Source organism: Calidris pugnax, unplaced genomic scaffold, assembly GCF_001431845.1.
Source record: "Calidris pugnax isolate Ruff unplaced genomic scaffold, ASM143184v1 scaffold68, whole genome shotgun sequence".
In the NCBI taxonomy this organism is placed as follows: domain Eukaryota; kingdom Metazoa; phylum Chordata; class Aves; order Charadriiformes; family Scolopacidae; genus Calidris; species Calidris pugnax.
The window spans coordinates 4410731-4431082 of NW_015090921.1; the positions used below are offsets into that span (position 1 = coordinate 4410731).

Consider the following 20352-nt stretch of genomic DNA (forward strand, 5'->3'; position numbering starts at 1 on the left):
TCCCAACAGTGGTGTTTTCTTCTCTTTCAGGTAAGCAGGGGAAGGGTATTGGAGGGGGAATAAGTTACACTTGCAAAAGTCCATAACTACTTAATTAGACTTGTGAAGCTTTCTTAGTGCACACCTGCCCATTGGCAAATCAGTGGAGAACTTACCTCAGAAAAAGGGCTGATATGAGAGAACACCTTAAACCTGTGCAGTTAAAATTTCTGTTTCTTTAAAAGGAAAATTAAGATACAAAACACTTGAGGAGAGAGTAAAGATAATGAAATCAGAAGCAAGAGTATCAAAAAATGTGAAAAGAAAGCAGAGAAAGACAAGTTTAATTTTGCGTTATTATTTCATCTTTTGTTATTCAGTCCCTTCCTTAAAATGTAGGTATGAGGTTGTATGAAGGAACATAAAGTACTAATGCTTGAGCCCAGAAGAAAAAAACCCCAACAACAATATACACACACGTATCTAAAAACAAGATGGTAACATGTTAAAAGACACACACATCAGGAAGAGTGATTTATAATAATCCTAGAAATGGCTGATTCTGCAGTGGGGAAGTGCTGGAAGACTTTTCACATGGATCATAGGACTGAATCAATCCCAGATCTCCAGCTCATGTCATTCCTCTAGGAAACAAAACTGGGTTTTGACTTTCAATTGCCAAAGTAATCTAATTTTGACACTATGGGTTCAACTCATTGATTATGCACTAAAAATGTATCCTTAAAAAACAGTTTTAAGCAAGTTATATTTTGAAATAGTAGCAGTTGAGCACTATGAAATCTGTGATTGTACAAACAGTAAGTTTCAGCCTCAGAACTGTAGGACGGAAGGTTGTTCTGTATGTCGTTGCGACTTATTTTTCATTTTAGGTAATATGGTTTGGACAGCATTGAGTATTTCAGCATCACAACAGGAGCAATATTAGCATTTTTTCCTCCAGGATATCAATTAAAAATTCATTATCCGTAAGGGTTTTTAAAAGCAACTAAGAGATCAGATATACACAGAAAAACTATTACAGGTCAAAGAGTCATGGCAACTGCAGACAGAATTTCGTTTACCTTTAAGGGAGTTAACAGCTTGTATAAAACTTAGGTTGCTAATGCAGAGTCTTTTAAAATTCCTGGCTCTTTCTTTTAGTGCCCATTTGGTACGTGCAGCTCCATCTTATGTCTCATTACACTGGAGTTTCACTCTGGCTCAGTGCAGCTTTGTCTATGCTCTTCCTGTAAATAAGGACATTGACGCAGCTATTCAGTAAAAACAGGTATTTGCCCAAAGTGCTGGACTGAAGAACTTGTATTTATAAATGAAGGCATAGCTGTGCCCAAGACTGCATGTGGCATTGGTAATAGAACTGTATTCTTCTCTCGCTTCACTTTTCAATGGTTTATCTAGTTTTATCACTATTAACTTTTCTAAATTAATGAATTAACTTGAGGCAAGTGCTGCATATGGGGAGAACAATCATAGCTCAAGCTGGGTAACCACGTGGACAGCAGGGAAAAACTACTAGCATGTTCCAGAGGTGGCCAGCCTGAAACATGACCAAAAAACAGCCTTTGCAAGAGGGAAGAATGGGAAAACTTCCTGCTTAACTGGGCTTTCCTGCCTCATCTAACTGGGCTGTGGCAGCTCCTGGACATAAGACGGGACAGGCAATGGGGTAAACAGGAGAGAAGCCAGAGAGCTAAAGCAAAGGGGAAATGGAAAGAAGGACATGAGGCAAGGGCAACCATCTCCCTCAGTCACTAAGCCCAGCATTCCCCACACCACTCCTGGAATTTGCCCGTGCACAGAGGGACCCCTCTGTTCTGACCACCTGGATTTGGAATTATTTCCATACCATATGTGGTCATTGCTGTGAGGTAGCCATCATCATCGCTCTGGAAATGACAGAATATAAAACTATTCATTCTAAAGCCAGAGGCCTAAAACTATAGGAAGCTCAGAACAGGTACAAAGTCAGACCAACAGAGCATGACGCTGAGCTTCTAAAACTATAGGAAGCTTGGAACAGGTACAAGTCAGACCAACAGAGCATGACGCTGAGCTGAAGATGGATTTTACTCAAAATGCATTCAGACTCTTCACTCTCTGCTTTTCTGTACCACGTCTCAGTAGTGTCCATCCCTGAATGACACAGAGGACAGGAAATCTGTGTGGTCAAAACAACCCCTCTCCTGCCAGCCCACGTCTTCCCTCAGAAAGGAACCAGGCAGAGTCTACAACAGCTCACCGTACAACTCTATTAGACCTGAAGGCAGCATGTAAGTTGCCACTGTAGGTTGGCAGTGCAACGTCGGGGTGTGGGGCAAGGACAAAAGCTTCTGAGACTGTTAAAGCTTAATCTAAATTGTTTACTTTTTACAGTGCCCTCGTTTTAGAGGCTTTAAGCACTAAACATCAGTTAGACCCTAAGCAACACAGGAAAGCCTAAGAAAGAAGCTGTCTTCAAAACAAACACCACCTACCTTCACCACAAATTGTTTACTTTTTACAGTGCCCTCATTTTAGAGGCTTTAACCACTAAACATCAGTTTAGACCCTAGGCAACACAAGAAAGCCTAAGAAACAAGCTATCTTCAAAACAAACACCACCTACCTTCACCAGCAAGTCTGTATGCTTGGAAGGTGAGAAGAAATGATAACCTGCTCAGGTGTGTGAAGCCAAGTCATGATTTTAGTGTTCTCAAAGGGTTGATCTATTCTACCTTCCTGTGTAAAGGGAATGTTTGTATTACCTTTCCCTTCACTCTGTCCCTCCCTTGCAATTCCTTTGTTTCTACCATTAAAACCAAGAACTCCAGTGCACCAAATGCTAGACAGTTACCCGGGAACCTCAGCTTAATGCTTACCAACATAGCACAGGAAATCACTGTTGAATATCAAAGTACTTACAAAAATGAAGTTCATCCCAAGTAAAGTCCATTAAAAGATAAAGAGAGTCCATTTCTCATCACCTCATGCAGCTCACCCTTTCTTGGAAAACCACCTGCCCCTTCCACGCCAGGAGCTGTGAGGAAAGCGACACCATGAGACAAGCAGCACATTTCCTTTGCTATTCAAAAGAATACCATCAGCTCCACCAGCTATTTTTTTTTCAATAGTAAATTTTTTTTCCTCGTCATTGCTTGTTTTCAAAGCACATGCTCAGAGGAGCCTGGATTTTTTTTTTTTTTTAACATCCCTACTGCTTCAAATTTAAGCAGTAGCTTTGTTTTCATGTTTTTCCACAGGGCCTGCTAATAAAACAGATGCAAATGTGGCTGGTATTTATTTACCGCCCTTACAGCAAACGAGCATCATCAGTAAGTCATGAGGACTGTAAAAAGCTCTCTGGAATATAGCAGCCTTTGCAAGTTGGTTGCTGCTGCCACAGCACGCGTTTTTGGTTTCTTCGGTCAGAAAGAAGCGCAACCTGTGTTGGTCATTATTTTCATTCAAATGCTGCAGTTGGATGGCAGGTCCATTTCTTTTCACCTGAGCAGATTGAGGAGGAGTCCTTTCAGCAAGTGTTGTATTCTGAGTCAGAGCAGCAATGCCATTCTTCTCCACCGCTGAGCTGGTTCAGTGGAACACGTTTGATGGACAGAGACAGAAAAGCAACTATCTTTAACGATGTGGGGATCCAGCAGGTAGAAGGAGGAAATGGAACACTGCTGATGTTGAAATATCACCCATCTGGAGGAACTGAAATGGAGGAAGTAAGTGAAATAGGAAGCACTCCTTCCAGACACACACATTCCCTGATCTTTGGAAGAGCCTTTTCTGTTATACTGGAGTAACACTTAGGTCATCTGACAAAGACAGCCCAGAGTCCCTCTCTCTTGATGTTTTCTCTGTTTTATGAAATGGCTTTTCATCTTTATGCAGACTGGAGCTCCTTAGCACAGCTGCTCTGACCTCGGCCAAAGCTGATGGCTGGTGGTCAGTGCTATAGTAGAGGTCATCATAAGCATAATTTACATTGCCGCAGGGGAAAGTCTGGAGTTTCACCAGTTCAATCCCACCGATATCCAGGTGAGGGCAGTTGCTTCGACTTGGAGATGCTGGAGATGCCCGAGAGCTAGGAGAAGAACTGCAATTCCCATCAAAGCCCGAATCTTCCCGCTCTGGAGTTGCTTTGAGCTTGGAGCTGGGGCTGAAGTGACAGATGTTCTCTAGCACCCACGATCCATAGGTTGGGTTCCAAAGATTTTTCGTTTTGTTTTTAAGTCTGTGGGTTGGTGGATTGCTGAGCTCCAGCTTCTGGTTTGAGCTCTGCTGGAACCAGGACCCGCTGCTGAAATCACTGAGGCACGGCAGGCTGGGCCCTCGAGCAGTCCGGTTGCTCAGATTCTCCACCAGTAGCTCTTGTGGACATTGTACAAGTTTGTGCCCGGCGTGGTGCGAGTCCAGTGTTTTAGGTGTCATCTGAGGTGTGAGAGAAGGGCTTACCAACAGGGGCACTACCCCACTGGAAAGGTTTGGGCGCATGACGGTGCTCCCTTCATCCTCTGGTGTGGGGCCACACTCCACGGGCAGCTCCGTGTTGATCACATCAGGGTCCTGAAAAGAGAGAGAAGAATCTGTTACACCCTGAGCACTTCCAGGGTGACTGTCACACCTGTGTTTTAAAAGAAATAGCTGTGAGAGTGAAAAAGCTTTTGGCAGAGGCTGACATCAGGTTTTGGAAATATTCCTGTGTGTTGTGCAAGGTGCTCTGTGCCATCTGGATGTCGCATACTGTTAGGACTTGCAAAAATGCTCTCTCATTTATGCGCTTCCTTTGAGCAGAGGCTGTGCTCTATTGAAATCCCTGGCTAAGCCGGGGGTCACTAGTATATAATTTCTCCCTCAGGAAGCTGGATCCAGGCCTGTAGCTGTAAAAGGCAACCAGGTGGTGAACTCACCGTGCCATCTCATGCCCTCCCCACTCCATTCTTACTCAGCTGTCGCTTCTGAGCAACATTAGGCAAGGTCAGAAGATGGACCTGGAAAGAGATTCTAAATACCTTTCCATCACAAAATGAAGGTGTGAGAGACATTTTGCTACTGAACTGGATGAGAGCTGAAAGCATCCACTTGCACAGGAACAGTATAATCTCATTTTGGTTGGGCTGAAGATGGGATAGTGATACCAGATACAGAAAATCCAAATGAAAAGAGCAGTTGAGCCAACAGCACTACTGCCATCGGGAAAGTAATTAGATGAGTCTGTCAGGACTCTACACTTGTTTTGGGCTCTGAAGATGGGATAGTGATACCAGAAAACCCAAATGAAAAGAGCAGTTGAGCCGACAGCACTACTGCTATCGGGAAAGTAATTAGATCAGTCTGTCAGGACTCTACACTTGTTTTGGGCACTAAAGCTAGTGCCTTTGGACAGATGCTATTCCATGGATTATCATCCACCTGGATACCAACAACCAATACCTGTGTGCAATATTTGATTCTTTCCAGGATGGTGGAGAAGTTTGGTCGGTACTCTGGGCTGTGCTGCCAGCACTGTGTCATGATCCGGTACCTTAAAAGAAGTTAAAAAAAAAAATACAAAAGAAAGTATCGATCAAGAAAAACAATGATGTAAAATTTATTCCGGTACTAAGTGACCATGGGTCCAGAGGAACTACACTCAGTACCTGGACCAAAGGAACAGGAACTACACTCAGTACCTGGACCAAAGGAGGAGAACAAAACTGGATATGTCTACGTTTCTGCATCCTTGGATCCTGAGCCATTAAGGGATCGCTACTTAAAGTAAAGCCCAGAGTGGTCTAAGCTGTATTCAAGAGGCAGTGGCTCAAGAGATGTTCACTAACACCCACCTGACACTGAGGGCAATCACCATTCCCTAATTGCCTTTGTCTAACCTGTTTGATACCCGCTGTCCCCTGGCTTGTGGGAGTAAGGAAATACTTACACTGGCCCTGGACAGTTTTTTGGTGGATCCATTCTTCCTCCACTGGTGACAAATTCCAGCACTTCCTGATTGGTTTTGCAAGGGTAGGGCATGTAGCCTAGAGAGAAAATCTCCCAAAGCAGCACACCAAAGGACCTGTGTCAGAAACCAGCCAACAATACCAATTAGGTCTCATTTGTTCTCCACAAACCCGGCACGAAGCTGTGCAGGTAACACCACAGCAGCACCCTTTCAAAGCTGTAGGCCAGCCACATTAATGGGCAATTACTGTGATTATGAGTCAACTTTGATATAAAACCCCAACCTATTAAGACCTTTGCTCAAGCTCTGAAAGTAGCTTTGCAGAGGTTCAAAATATTTGAGTCTGCAGTTGTTCTTCCTGCTGCATTCGTTACTTCTAGAGCAGGAAATGCCAGAGCACCCTTTGCTATGTATGGTCTAACTGAAAAGAACTGTTAGACCTGGCATGGAGATTGCTGCCTTACTTGGGAACACTCAAGATGTTTGGGAACAGAATGCTCAAGAATAAAATCAAGAGACATCCAGTCAGACTGAAAGCCAGCAGCATTTATTTTTTTGTCATAATATGGTTGTTCTCCTTTTCTACATCCATGGGCCAGTCAGACGGTGCCACTGAAAATAAGGTATGACTTGGACCCAGGGGAGTCAAGAGGGTTCTGCCAGGACTTCAGCAGGGTCAGAACTTTAAGAACTTTAACTATTTGCTGCAAAGGTGGAAGAAATTTCCAGCACATGCATGTTACTTATAATAGCCCATTACAGGAACTGGCTGCTCACAGTTAGACACTGATAAGCAATCCCTTGTCTTCCGGCACCACTAACAACTTCAGGAAACTGGGTCAGTGTGGCATTTAAGGGAATGTCTCAGTACAATATAGTGAGGCAGCTACTGCACAGGGAGAGAGGCGTTCTGAAGCGACTGGAAAGCTTCCATTCCCCAGCACCTGTGCATGAATGTGCTACTGTTGAGGGGGTGCTTATTTTAAACAAAGATCAAGTTACATGAGGAATCAATATGTAAATTTTTTTTCCTCAGCAACCAGCAAGGACTTCTGATTAAACTTGCTGTCATTTTATACACAACAGAAAAAAAATACACAAAAGAATAATCCTGGGTGGTACAGAGTGAGTAATTTACAAGATATATAAGCAAGCCTTGTCACTGCTACAAACTAAGTGGCAGATACTAAGGGCTGCGGGAAGTGCCTGTTGGTTTTTCACTGAGACTTCTTGGGAATCCAGACTGCTTTCTCTTTTCACTTGCCTTTATATGATACTCTATGTATAGCAAATTTTTAGTACCTCCATTTACATTAGATTTTTAAATTCTTATTCAGAATTCCTTAGTCAAGCTTCTACTGAATGCAGAGGGAAGACTTCTAATACTTTTCTGGGAAATTCTGACATCTTCTATGGTTCCTGCTGAGCAGACTTTTTTTCTTGAGCAGTACATTTCTTGACCCTTATCACTGAGTAGCAGAAATGATAAAAATACATTTCTTACCAGGTATCAGTCTTGGAGGTGAAAATGCCCTCTAGAAAAGCTTCTGGTGGCATCCACTTGACAGGAAGCATGGCTCTTCCTCCCTTGCGGTAGTAACTTGCTCTGGGAAAGATAAAACACATGGAAAATGTCACACAGTCTGAAAGGACTCAGATACATAAAAGATCACCTCAGCAACGGCAGCTGGGGATTGCATGTGGCAATGGGGGACAAGTGAGAAAAAAGAAAAGTCATCAACTCAAATAGTGCACTGAAGCAGTATTTTATACCTTTTTTTGCAACTGGGATGGAAACTGAGGGTGTTGTAGGTGCATAGCTGAAGACATCAAGTTTGCCAATGCTTTGCACAGGGTGCTGAAGCAGCAAGTCTTCTTGGCATCATAAACTAAGAATTATGATTGTTTTTTGGTTGTGCGGTGTTTTGTCTTTTTAAATTTAAGATTATTTATGATTAACTAGCTAATAAATTTGCCTATGCTTGGTTTAGTGTCCACATGTGTTTGCAGTATTCCCTGGAGCCCAGTCTGGAATAAACACAGTTGAAGTGTACTGGCTAGTAGCCACAGAGATGTTAATTTACAGTCTGTTAACTCCACTTAGTTAACTGGTAATCAAATTCAGATGCTGCTTCAGATTCCATGAGACAGTTCAAACCAGTCAAAATGATACAGATTACTGAGTTATTCACAGGACTGAAATGGCCTTTTGCTTACCTGTAAATATCCCTGGCCATCCCAAAGTCACCGATCTTGGCTATTCGTCCTGCTCCAGTGCAGGTCAAAAGGCAATTCCTTGCAGCTATATCTCTTTAAAATATAAAGAAATTATTAGCTCTAATTCTAAACTCTTAAGTAGCTAAAGGAATAAAGAAAATTAGAATCTTAGTTGAGTCATCTTTACACAAATGAGAAGAGCATTATTATAAATAAGAAATAATGCCAGGAATATTAGAATCAGACCTGCAAGTCTTAGTTGAGTCATCTTTACACAAATGAGAAGAGCATTATTATAAATAAGAAATAATGCCAGCTACATTATCATTTTTTATTAATCATCATTCTTAAACTGCATGCACATTACATTTTCTACCCAGTGCTTTCCAAGCATTCCCCACTCCCATCTCCTTTCACTAAGGCAAAAAACAGGGTCAGTATCAGACCAGGGACCTATCCAACCTCTTTTTTCTTCAGCCACATTATGACAGATTTCTTTCTTGCTCTTTTTTTTTTTTTTTTAAGAGTGGCATCTCAGCAGTGTCTCCAGCAGTTACAGATGTGATGCTATTGGGTAGGCTTAGTGAACTGCATGAAAAGTCAATGTAGGACCAGATATGGTAAACTGTTGCTTTGTTGCTTCTGGGTATCTTCCGTGGAACTAAGCAAAGCTACATATGGGAGCAGCTGTTTGCTGGTTTAGCTTGTGACAAATGGCAGTGATGACTGCATGGCCAAGACTGAAGGATTTGTGTTCGTTTTAGATACGCATTCTGAAAAGGAACTAATTAAAAATCATAGCACTGTGGGGGTCCTGTTGACTGCCAAGAAAAATGAGCTCCTTGAACAAATCATATGTTTCTTCCCACTGCCAGCCTTGAAAAAAAACCTTCAGGATTTGGAAGTCAAGCTCAGCTTTCTCTTCCATCATCAGCTGTGACTCCTAGATGACAAGACCTGACCTTAGTGACACCTCCACAACCCCGCTACACTACCTTTCCCCCTTAGGATACCTGTTACCTGCAGGGATAACCTCCTTCCCTTCCAGACCTGCTCTAAGTAATGCTGACATCACTAACAAAGACTAATACAGACCCTGAACAAAATTCCTTCTGATTTCCGAATTGTTGGCTAAAACAAAACGAGTCCATTCCCAGGTTGCTTACGCTAGAGATATAATGGTGCAAAAACTGACCCCGAGAGGATTTTTTTAAAACTGATATGCTGCTGTTAAAAGAGTCAAGCACTAGTTTCTTCCACTTCTCTCCTGAAATAGAGATTGGTTTTAAGCAATAACAGCTGACCTGTACTTTTGTTGGCATAAATGTTAGAAGTTTTATGTGATAAGTGCTGGGCTCAGTGACACGTGATAAGAAAACCAGGGAACATCTACCTGACAGGAGAAATGAAAATTGGTTTTATAAAACACTTGTGGAGAAAATTTCTCTTGAGTTCCTATTGGACTTTTTGCAGCACAATCAAAAATTGTCTCTTACTGTAAATTCAATAGATCAGGGTGGGTGGAGGTTGATGAAGGATATTACTATTTCAGTAAGGATTTTTTAAAACGTAATGCTGTAGCGATTAACCCTGAAGTTTCCAATTAGAATACTGATCCTCTTGTGTACTTATTAAGAGATACAAGAGCCAAAACTTGTTGCATGCTCTTAGTGCTCTTTTTTAATGACAGAAATCTCTAATCATTTTTTCAAAGGAACTAATTTATTGTTTCAGTTTAAAGGAGACTGAAAACTGTCTCAGATGCTCTAATCATAAAGCTATAACATATCCTGTATCTCAGCCTTGTGGCTTTTTGCCCCATTTGCTGCTTGCCACCTCTTTCCCTCCAATCTCTACCCCCTCCTGCCTAGCTCTGCCTCTTTGCTGTGTGCAATATCATGTGAACACACACATGCTGTTACGTGTGTGTGACTCAGTTGTCTGCTTGCCTAACTCTGGGCTGCTCGTCAGTGGAGTCAGAGCCTGTGTGACCCTCCTGTGTGCAGGCCTCTCCTTTGCTTTACACAAAAGGGCTGAACCCAGCATGGAGTTCATATTCAGGAAGGAGTTCAGTTGCACACTATGCCTGAGAACATTATGAGCTGGAAAACGCTTTATCAGAAGCAAAGGAGTCCAATATCCAACTGGGAATTTTAAAAGGCTACCTATTAATAACCTTTACCTCTTCTATAATATTTTATTCTTATTTGAAGGCTGCCATATCAACATTTTTTTTGCTCTACAAAAGAGGAAAAAGAGGTATGAACAGACAAATACAGGCTCCCCAAGACCGCACAGTGGGTCAGCTGCTGAGCTGGGAAGGAAGCCTTAGAGTTGTGTTTTTGTATCCTATTATCCTGGTTTTACCTCCTATTATCCCTGGTTCTACACTTCTGCCGTCAAGGACTCAAAAATGATGGGCTCTCCTGTGCTGATGGGACAGGGAAAACATTAAGATAAGGAGATCAGAAAAGAGAGCCCTGAGACCTTATTGTCTTCCAAGCTGATACAGAGTGACACTACCATCTAGTGGACTACAGGGCTAATTCCAAATCTGCCTACATTCTAGCCACCTGGAAATTAACACTTGAAAGTATTCACTGGGAACAGAAAAGTCCTTTCTCCTCAGCAGTGCAAAGAGCCGTGCAGAGCCTAACCCCTACTAAAAACCAGCGAGACCAGCCCAGCCATCTAAGTACAGGCCTGTATTGCTAGAGGAAATCTCTCTCTCTGGGAGATTAGTTCTGTCTAATCCACTGCAATTAGAGACTGTGTGAGCTTCACGCACCTTGAGGTACATCAGAAGGGACAGTTTCTCCTCACCTGTGGATGAAATGATTCTCTTCCAGATATTTGCAGCCGCAGGCAATATCCCTAGCTATGTTCAGCAGGTCCTGCATCGTTAGCGTGGAGGGCTGATTCTGGAAAAGAAGACAAAGAAAATGGTAAGGGAGGAACAGCAGAGCAGAAGAGTAGAGTTCAGGCAGGGGATAGGGAGAGACATACATACAGGTTGGGGGAAGGGTTAATTCAGCCGGGAGCAGAGAAGAACATAAGAAGATCAAAGTAAAGAGTAAAAAAATTAGTAAACTCTTTTTGAAGCCAAAAAACTTTCAGAAAATTTCAGTGCATGAGTGCAAGTTGGCGAGAGATTTATGGCCTGGCCTGAAAAGCCTAGTAAAGGGGGTGGGAGAGAACTGTTCCCTGCTGGTGTTGGGCTTTGTGAAATCAAAAGGCAAGCAGGTTTAAAAGGTGAGATGGGAGAAAAAAAAACCCCACCCACTTTTGAAGAGTGAGTTAATAAATCATCAACAGAAATTAGCACATGAACTCAGAGAGCAAAGATGCACGAGTGCGCATTTCTGCACCAGCAGTCAGCATTCATCAACTTATCCGTTCTTGTGGAAGGACAGAGATTACCCTCAGGAGCAGTATGCAAAAAAGGGATGGCTTTACCACAGGACTCCGGTATTGGTACTAGCCCTTCACCATCTGCACTTTCCTAACTAAGAACAATAAAGAAATCTCTCTCCAGGAGCCCTGCTTATACTCATCCCATAATTTATTTCCCCATAGGAGCACTTCCTTGGTGTTTCTCCAGGAACTTCTGTATTGCTCTCGGGAAGGGTGGGGAGAAATTACTACACAGCTGATCAAAAGCCCAAGAGATATCAAATAAATTGTTCTTTTTAAGGCTGCTTTCATTTCTGGATGCTGTTATCGCTGTGATTTCTCATGCTCAAACCACATAATGTACACTACAAGCCATTGAGCACTATTTTTATTGGCTAGGCAAATTGTTGTATAGAGCTCTTGGACATCCCATAGGGAGAATTATTAGAGTTATAAAATAGGCATTTCTGGAGGGGAAACGAAGAGCAAGGAGGAGAAACAGAACCACAGTCTTCCAGACCTTACCTTTGCTCTGGGGTCCCTCTGTCAGAAGACTGTGATGGGCATGAATGTTCCTTGTCATGAAATGCATTAATGATGGGGCTAGTTCTGTGTTCAGAAAAGCTGTATGGGGACATTTTTTTGAGTACTGAGGGGACTTCAACTATTGTATTTGCTATCTGCTAGCATCCAGCTAACATAGCAGCAGGTTTGTTTTCACAGAAAATTTAAAAAAATAACTGTTCATTACCTTACAACTATATATAATATTCAAATAAGAGCATTTATTATTCTCTGCTGCCCACAGACCTTATCTATGTGCAGAAATTGTACCAGTTCCACTATAAATGCCAAAAATACACAAACTCCTCCATCTGGGTGCTGTTATACCCCTTTAAGTGCATTTAATTAGTATATTTACTGCTGTATGAGGAAGAGAGTGAGCTTGACCTTTTTGCAACTTATTAATACCATAGGAGTATACACACACTAAGCTGTATTATCATAACTATTTGGGGTGTATGTCTGTGTGGAGGAGAAGCTGTGCAACCGCTTCATGTGGTGTAGGAGCACACGAGGCACCAGTCAGCCTCTTCCTGCTCCTGGAGGCAGCACCTCAATGCAACCAGCGACAATGCCAGGCCTAACTCTGCTTTTCTCTTTTTTTTGACTTCATGTGGTGTAGGAGCACACAAGGCACCAGTCAGCCTCTTCCTGCCCCTGGAGGCAGCACCTCAATACAACCAGCAACAATGTACAACCAGGCCTAACTCTGCTTTTCTCTTTTTTTTTAAGTCTCCACTCAGATATATACACTTTTTTTAACAGAGGTGCCAAGAATGACACTGTTAAGAAGCAAGAACACATATCTAGAATCAGCTATTCATTATAAGAATACTGAAACTAATTAAGTCTGAATATTCACTGTACTTGGTTGGCATCAATCAGAACCAGAGATAATTTGCAAAAATCCCTCATGACAGCTTTTTATAAAGGTGGGTTTTTTACAACAAAAATATTTGACTTGACAATTTCCTTTGCATTGGTTTAAAACCCTGTCTCAGTGCTACATGCAGGATCAGCTCTTCAACTCGGATAAATTTGTGTATCTCCATATGGTGCTGATGCACACCTGCCGAGGACCTAGTGCCACAAGTTCCCATTACTGCCTGTCAGTGTTATAACTTCCTCACACACCATCACAGTGCACAAAAACAAGCCAGACATTGAGGAAAGAAAGCCCCTTAATTTGTAGTCCAGTTGGCAGTGAACTCTGGAATGGCAGGAGAGAATTATACCCTTTCCTCCTCAGTTACTAATAGGTGGGAGCTCTGGCACTGCTTTCATTTCCTCTCTGCGTACGTCAGGCAGACAGACATATGTATCCAGAAGTTTGTAGGAGCTGGGACCCTGACATCTGCGTATGTCAGGCAAACAGACGTATGTATCCAGAAGTTTGTAGGAGCTGGGACACATACCCAGCCCTGCTTGGCTTCAGTGCCTTTACCCAGCTCACAAAAAAATAATAAAACTAGTCACACTGAAATCAAGCACAAGCCTAGCAGGGAACTTATCTCACCACCCTGGGTCGATTCTGCCGAAGAAAGCTCTTCATGTCTCCCCCAGCCATGAGCTCGAGCAGAATGAAGCGAGGCAGCGTCTGCAGGCTGACACCGATGCACTGCACGATGTTCTGGTGATTGAACTTGCTGAAAGCCGAGATCACAGCACCGTGGAAGAGAAAGGCAGCGTTAGTACCTGGCCAACACCCATCACACTCACTGTGCCTCCAGCTTTGACAACCTGGATTGAAGCAAATCCTGGTGCGGAGCAAGGTACCAAAAAAATTGCTACTTCAGCCATACCAAAATGCCTCTCTGATTATGACAGCCCCAAGATCAGGGTTATGCCTTGCATTACCATGAAAAGTTAAGCACTTCAAATATGCAAATATTACTGGCATTTGTGAAACAAAATCCCAACTGGTAGGGATTGCAAGCCAGCATTGGTTATTGTAAATATACTGCCCTCTGGTCTGGTGGACTCCGTTCAACATCTGGTCTGCCAAAGAGGGGCTTGGCTAATACCTACTGCAGCAGCTGCTGATGCGATGGCTTTCTGCCTCTTACAAAAGAAAGCCGAGACTGTCAAGAAGCTCAGTAAGACCCAGTCATTAGAAAGCAGCATGTTCCCTTGGATAGTGGTTACTGGGATAACACAGAAACTAAAAATGGAGAGGAATTTGGGGAAGAGAAAGAGTCATGTGCTACTAAGTGAATCAAAGCACTCTGTAATCAATTGAAATTGCTCTTCAAAAAAATACATCAGTGTTACCTCCTGTTCAGCTGCCAAAGTTCTTGCAGACTTTAGGAAGTGGCACTATGTCACGAGATTCATGCTTTAAAGGGAGAAAACCAGCCTCTAGGTATGAGCTGGGCCAGACAATTAGAAGAGGAACTTCATGTTGCACAAAATTAAAAATGCACAAATTCTGATCCCTTACAATCAACCCTGACTATACTATTATTTTAAAGTCCCCCTTGACTATACTATTGTTTTAAGCTTAAGGATTTGGGTTAATGAAGTAAATTCCAAGACTGGAATACTTAAAATACAGGTGGTAAGAATAACTCTTATATTTTCCAGGCAGGTTTTATATAGCTTGTAGTTCAATGTCAGAGGGTTGTGCAGAGGAGACCTTATAAAGGTTCTGCCAAGCTTGCAAAGACATCAAAAGCCAGAACACATCTAAGAGAAGTGGCCACGCTGGGAGAAGGGCTGTGTTCCACCTGTGCAAGCTACACATGCAGAGCCGTATTCACTACCTTATCCCTGCAGAGGTTTCAGAGTGTCTCACAGCTATTTTTGTGCAAAGAAAGGGTAAAAGCCCAGGACCTTCACTGCAAAAAGCACTTACTTATGGCAAACAGTTCTACAGAGAGGAAAAGTAAAACTGCTGCACCTGTGCTTAGCTACTGCCTGAAACTGCCCTGGGAAAAGCTTTTCACAATTTCTCCTCCTTCAGCTACCAAATCTGCTCTTATAAAAATTTACTTTTATTTGCAAGAGATAATGTAGTTTAAGCCCTTGCATCCAAGCCTAAAAACTTACCTTCCTGGCACAAAGCTTGTGTTGCACCACCTTAGTGCTGGTCTTGAAGAGGCTGACCTTCTGCCTCTGGAGGTGGCTCTAATCTTCAGCTTTCCTATTGCTTTCCATTTCATCATTAAAAACGTGTTTTAGCAGGGGCTTCGGGATATGATTTATACTTGGTAAAAGGGCAATGGGATTCTTTGAAAAGGAAAACATTTCAAATGCAGAACATTTGTACAAAAATGTTGCGCCTTTTTAGTCCTCTGAACATGACCAGCAGCACCAACCAGCAGAATTTTTTGTTGAGATGTTGTACTGGTTTTGGATGGGACAGAGTTAATTTTTTTTCACAGTAGTTCACATGGTGCTCTGTTTTGGATGTGCCATCATAATACTGTTGATACCACATTGATATTTTAGCTATTGCTGAGCAGGGCTTACTTACATAGCGTTAGGGCCCCTCACACCACCCTGCCAGCCAGTAGGCTGCGGGTGTGCAAGAAGTTAGGAGGGGACACAGCTGGGATGTCCCTTACTGTGACATCGCGCTCAGCAATAAAATCTGAGGGAAGAAGGAGAAAGGGGGAAGTAATTCGGAGTTTGGTATTTGTCTTTCTAAGTAACTATTACGTATGATGGAACCCTGCTTTCCTGGAAACGGCCAAGCACCTGCCGGCTGATGGGAAGTAGTGAACGAATTCTTTACAGTGTTTTGCTTGAGCTGATTACACTGTCTTTGTTTCAACCCACAAATTCTCTTAATCTTGTCCTTCCAATTTTATTCCCCATCCTACTGCTGTGTGGGGCTCAGCTGCCTGCTGCCATTAAACCACAACAGATGTGCAACAGAAGATCCTCAGTTACTTTGTTTGAGATGAACAAGTAGCTGAAACCAGTAACTCATAACGCTACTAAAACACCATCTGGTGAAAAATAAAGCTGGATTTCTTTTCTGAATCCAAGCAAGTGAATTAACAATTCTTATTACCTGCGTTACACCTTTTCCCCCTGCCCACCATCAGTGTAAAACCCGTAAACTATACCTGATAATCAGTGCTTCCATCAGGAAATCCATCTCATCCTGCTCGGAGCAGACTTCTGGCAGGGTCTGTTGAGAGATAAAGACAGTGAGGACCATCCCACCAAAGAACTGAGAACATTTAGGTGACCACCAAAGGAAAAAGAGAAAAAAAAAAAAAAAAAAAAAAGAGCACGTAACGTTCAATCACTTCAGCAACCTAGGAGGAGGGGCTCATCAGCACTCAATTTATTGGGCTGCACAGGACCTATTTGGTAGCTAAAGTTAGAACAGCTGTGTGCAGTACCTGCTGCCAAACTGCACACAGAGAGTTCACTGCTCGGTGTGGTGAGGCTGGCACAGAAACAGTTCTCATCAGCAGTGTGGGCTACAGAAGACAGGGTTGCATTTTGCCATCTCAGATAAGTGATTGCTTCCCACAGGACAGGGCAGATGATCTATTACATTGGTGGAATACCCACAAACAATTTGCGGAGTATGTTGCAAAAATATATTTTAATTCATCCCCAGTCTGCACCCGCTTCTTGTGCAAAGTCAGACCCCATCAGAGCAGTGTGAGCACGGCCACAGCTTGGGCCCTGTGGACACTCTACCAGTTTCTGGCCAGTGAGAAAAGCAGCCTTTTGATGATGTTCAGGGTGTCCACCTTACAGGCAACTGGGTGAACCAGGGGGCAGACAGGAGCCTGACAAGTAGCCATCACTGCTGAGACCTGCAAAACTGGTGACATCCTCACTGGATTATCACAACTGAACAAGCTGCTGATCTACTTCTGTTTGCCTCTGTGCTGTGGTGCTTCCTCCAGTTTGGACTGTGAAACTGGGCTGGGCCATAACAGCTGCTTGCAACTGTCTGCTCTGGGTCTTCAGTGGCACAGGGAAGCTCATAACAAAATGCATGATCTTTTCACTTTTTTTTTTTCCATAAGGGTTTTAAAAGACAGGATGAGTAACTATGGAACTCCTTTCTATTAATGAAATCTATGTTTTGGGGTGAAGTCAGAGAGGTAGATTTGGTTCTCTTAGTCACAAGCTTATACAAGAACAAAAGCAGGCTATGAGCATCCTTAACTTCAGGGCTGAATAACTGACAAATCCTCAGACAACAGCAGAAATTTCACAGAAAACCAGCCTGTTATCTCTTGTCGTTAATGACATGGAAATTAGCACGATAACACAATATATATTCACAGCAGCATATTTAATGCTGCAATATGAAGAGACTACCTGAAAGCTTCACATATGGTAGACAAGCACTGCTCTCAGTATAAAGGAAATATAATTAGAAACAATACAATTTTTAAAATACGGTTATGTCATATGAAAAACTTAGGAGAAAGCACTCAAAACCACTGAAACGCAGAAGTAATGATATAGAAGCATTACTATAAATGTTTACTGTTCTCTCTAACATAAATGCTTCATACTAATATTTGCCAGGGATTTCTTTTCTTCATACAAGATTTAGAAATTCCCTTCTAGTCCACAATACTCCCAAAATGTCTGTTTGTTGCTATTTTTTTTTCCGCTTAAGTTTGTTTTTTCCTTGGCTACTCAGATCTATAAAAATCACAGAATGATTAGAGTTGGAAGGGGCCTTAACAATCATCTAGTATCGTCTAGTAGAATCATTGTGGCAGAAAAGCCATTGAGGCAGATTCTCTGCTGGGGTGAACTGATGGTTCTGTATTGATTTCAAGGGAGCTATATTTATTTATGTTGAAAGACAATTTGTTCTTTTATTTTAACTAATCATATTATGCAGTCTCCAGATGACTAATTCACACAACTTCCCATCCGAGGGCACTGATTCTATCTCTCCTGAGCAACAGGAATGGGGCTTACAAAAGAGATTAGCCTTTTTAGATTCTCCTCCTAAGTCAGATCACAACTCACAGCCATTAAGCATGCAGCAAACAAGACAGATGCTTTACATTCAACCTGCTGCTAGTGCCATACAGCTTAAAAATAAAATTTTATAATTCCCAGATGCAGCAATGTGTGGAAACCTAGTATGTCATTATGCATGTGTTGAACATGAACCTCCAACTGGAATAGAAATAAGATAATATGGCTCTGACGGGTAATTATTGTTGTATAAGAAATTTGTGGGTTCTGACCTTGATAGCCACTTGAAGAGGGTTGGGATCCCCTGCAATGCCTACCACGGTTCCCTCATAAACCTCACCAAATGCACCGTGTCCTAGTGCCCTGGAAAGCAAAAAGAGAGAGAACAAATGTTACTACATCCCTGGATCCAGCACAGGCCAAGATCTTCTCTTCATCCAGTCCAAGAACAGGAATAGAACCCGCTCTAAGAGATGGAATCAACAACAGAGTTCTGTTTTCATCTCAGAACCCCTGAAAATAATTTCTCAGTATTTTCTGTCACTGTGACTAAAACAAGGAGATTGGATCTTTAATGGTTCTGAACCAATAAAGCAGCCTGCTCAATCCTAGGGCCCTATCACCAAGAATGGCAACAGCAAGGAAAGAAAGAAATGGAGAGCAACAGAATAAGGTAGCTGCAAGACAATGTCTTCATGAAGTGGAGTAAGACAGCACATAGGAATGAGCAAGTTTTTCCTTTTAAAGTTTATATAACTTCGATCAATATCATCTGGGGACAGTATGGAGCCAAGGAGCAACCTGGCATGTATTTCCTCATGACAGGGCATTTCCTAGTGAAAAGAAATGCTGAAAAAGAAATACCGGTATGGATTTGGAAGGGGGTTACTGCCAGGTGGCAAGTGTAATACAAAAACAAAGAGGTGAAATACCCTATGCTTTGTGTGGGAACATGGAACAGGACACTCATAAAATTATACTTCTGCTTGAGAGCTTTGTGGAATCTAAATATCTTTGAGAACAAAGTAAGTGTCACGTCTGATGTATCTGTGTGGCTTGGACTCGGTGTTTTCCAGTTAGTCAGACAGGTGACCCTCGTTTTCTTGTCCTGGATGATGAGTAAAAGAAGCATGTGAGCCCTACCTCTGCCTTTCCTGTCCTGTGCCAGAGAGCAACCCCTGCTGCAAGCCTTACCGAAGCAGAGAGATGTTCTTCCGTGGGATCTCCTTCAGCTCGCTCAGGGTGGTGGCCTTCCCTGCAAAGCAGTAGTTGGGGTTGTAATCTGTCATGATGGCTGATGTGCGGATTTTGCTCAGTTTATATTCTGGGCTCTGCAGCCGCGCTCTGGCTCCTTCCAGCTGCTGCTTCTTAAGGTGATAAACTGGGGGTGGGGAGACAGATAAAAATAAGCAATAAGATCAACACTTGAAGAGAAAACAGAATGCTGGCCACACAGAACAGAAAGAAACCAAGTCCGTAATTATAAATGCTGTAGAAGTATCTTTAGCCTACCAGTATCCCACTCTTCTCCACGCTCTGTAGTGATTTAATACTGGATATGCAAAGTCTTAATCCTGCAGAGCCCTAATCACCAGAGAGCAACTTGGGTTTCATCTGTGTCTTTGTACATTGGCTGAGGAAATCCTGCTCCAGAAGACACCTTACTGCACTGAGTCCCAAAAAGCACACCATCTCCCTGAATTAACTGTATGTCAATTAACAGACTGTGATTTCAGCCTATATAGCAGTGGCTACTAAAGAACTGCCTGCTGAGAGAGCTTTCCAAGCTCCCTTCTCAGTAGCAAACACCAGAACAGAGCAGTTCTTGTCCTTTGGAATTTTGCTTCTGCATATGCTTGTGGGATTACGCTTGGATGGTGATGGCTTTCTCCCTGTCTCCATTTGGGAGACCACAACACTCTGGCTCCAAGTATGAAAACCTGGATTTTGTCTAATCCAACTGGGAAAAGCCAAGCCAAACGCTCATAAGGGTAAGAGTTTCTTACGGATAGATAGGCTGCCACAAGTGAGGATCATTCCAAGAACCACAATCACAGCCACCACAGCAAGGAGGAGTGGGAGAGGAAGGTGTCCCTCTGGGATAGGACTCTGGGGCACTGGAAAAAGAAAAAATAGAGGTGCATTAATCAGAAAACAATCAAAGCTGCTGTTCAACATCCCTCTTAAGGTTTCTCCTATTTCAGAAAACAATACAGAGATGGTGGTCAGACCATCTTATAAAAAAATACAGCAAGTCCCTCTACAGCCCTGGATGTTGAAAAGATACCTAAATAATTTTTAAAACACTGTGAAGATAGAAAAGTAACTGATAAAAC

General features: G+C 42.6%; 1 protein-coding gene across 1 annotated transcript in view; it reads right to left on the reverse strand.

Annotated features, from left to right (window-relative positions):
• Positions 1-2163: 2163 nt before the first annotated feature.
• Positions 2164-20352, reverse strand: part of LTK (leukocyte receptor tyrosine kinase) — a 94163-nt gene continuing 75974 nt past the window's right edge. The window contains exons 19-30 of the mRNA XM_014950396.1: positions 20023-20133; positions 19211-19397; positions 18289-18379; positions 16174-16238; positions 13617-13746; positions 10967-11064; positions 8144-8236; positions 7431-7532; positions 5906-6040; positions 5419-5509; positions 2606-4551; positions 2164-2474 (exon numbers count right to left, since the gene is read on the reverse strand). Coding sequence (XP_014805882.1) covers positions 3775-4551; positions 5419-5509; positions 5906-6040; positions 7431-7532; positions 8144-8236; positions 10967-11064; positions 13617-13746; positions 16174-16238; positions 18289-18379; positions 19211-19397; positions 20023-20133 — 1880 coding nt within the window. The 3' untranslated portion in view covers positions 2164-2474; positions 2606-3774. The remainder of the gene's footprint in view (positions 2475-2605; positions 4552-5418; positions 5510-5905; positions 6041-7430; positions 7533-8143; positions 8237-10966; positions 11065-13616; positions 13747-16173; positions 16239-18288; positions 18380-19210; positions 19398-20022; positions 20134-20352) is intronic.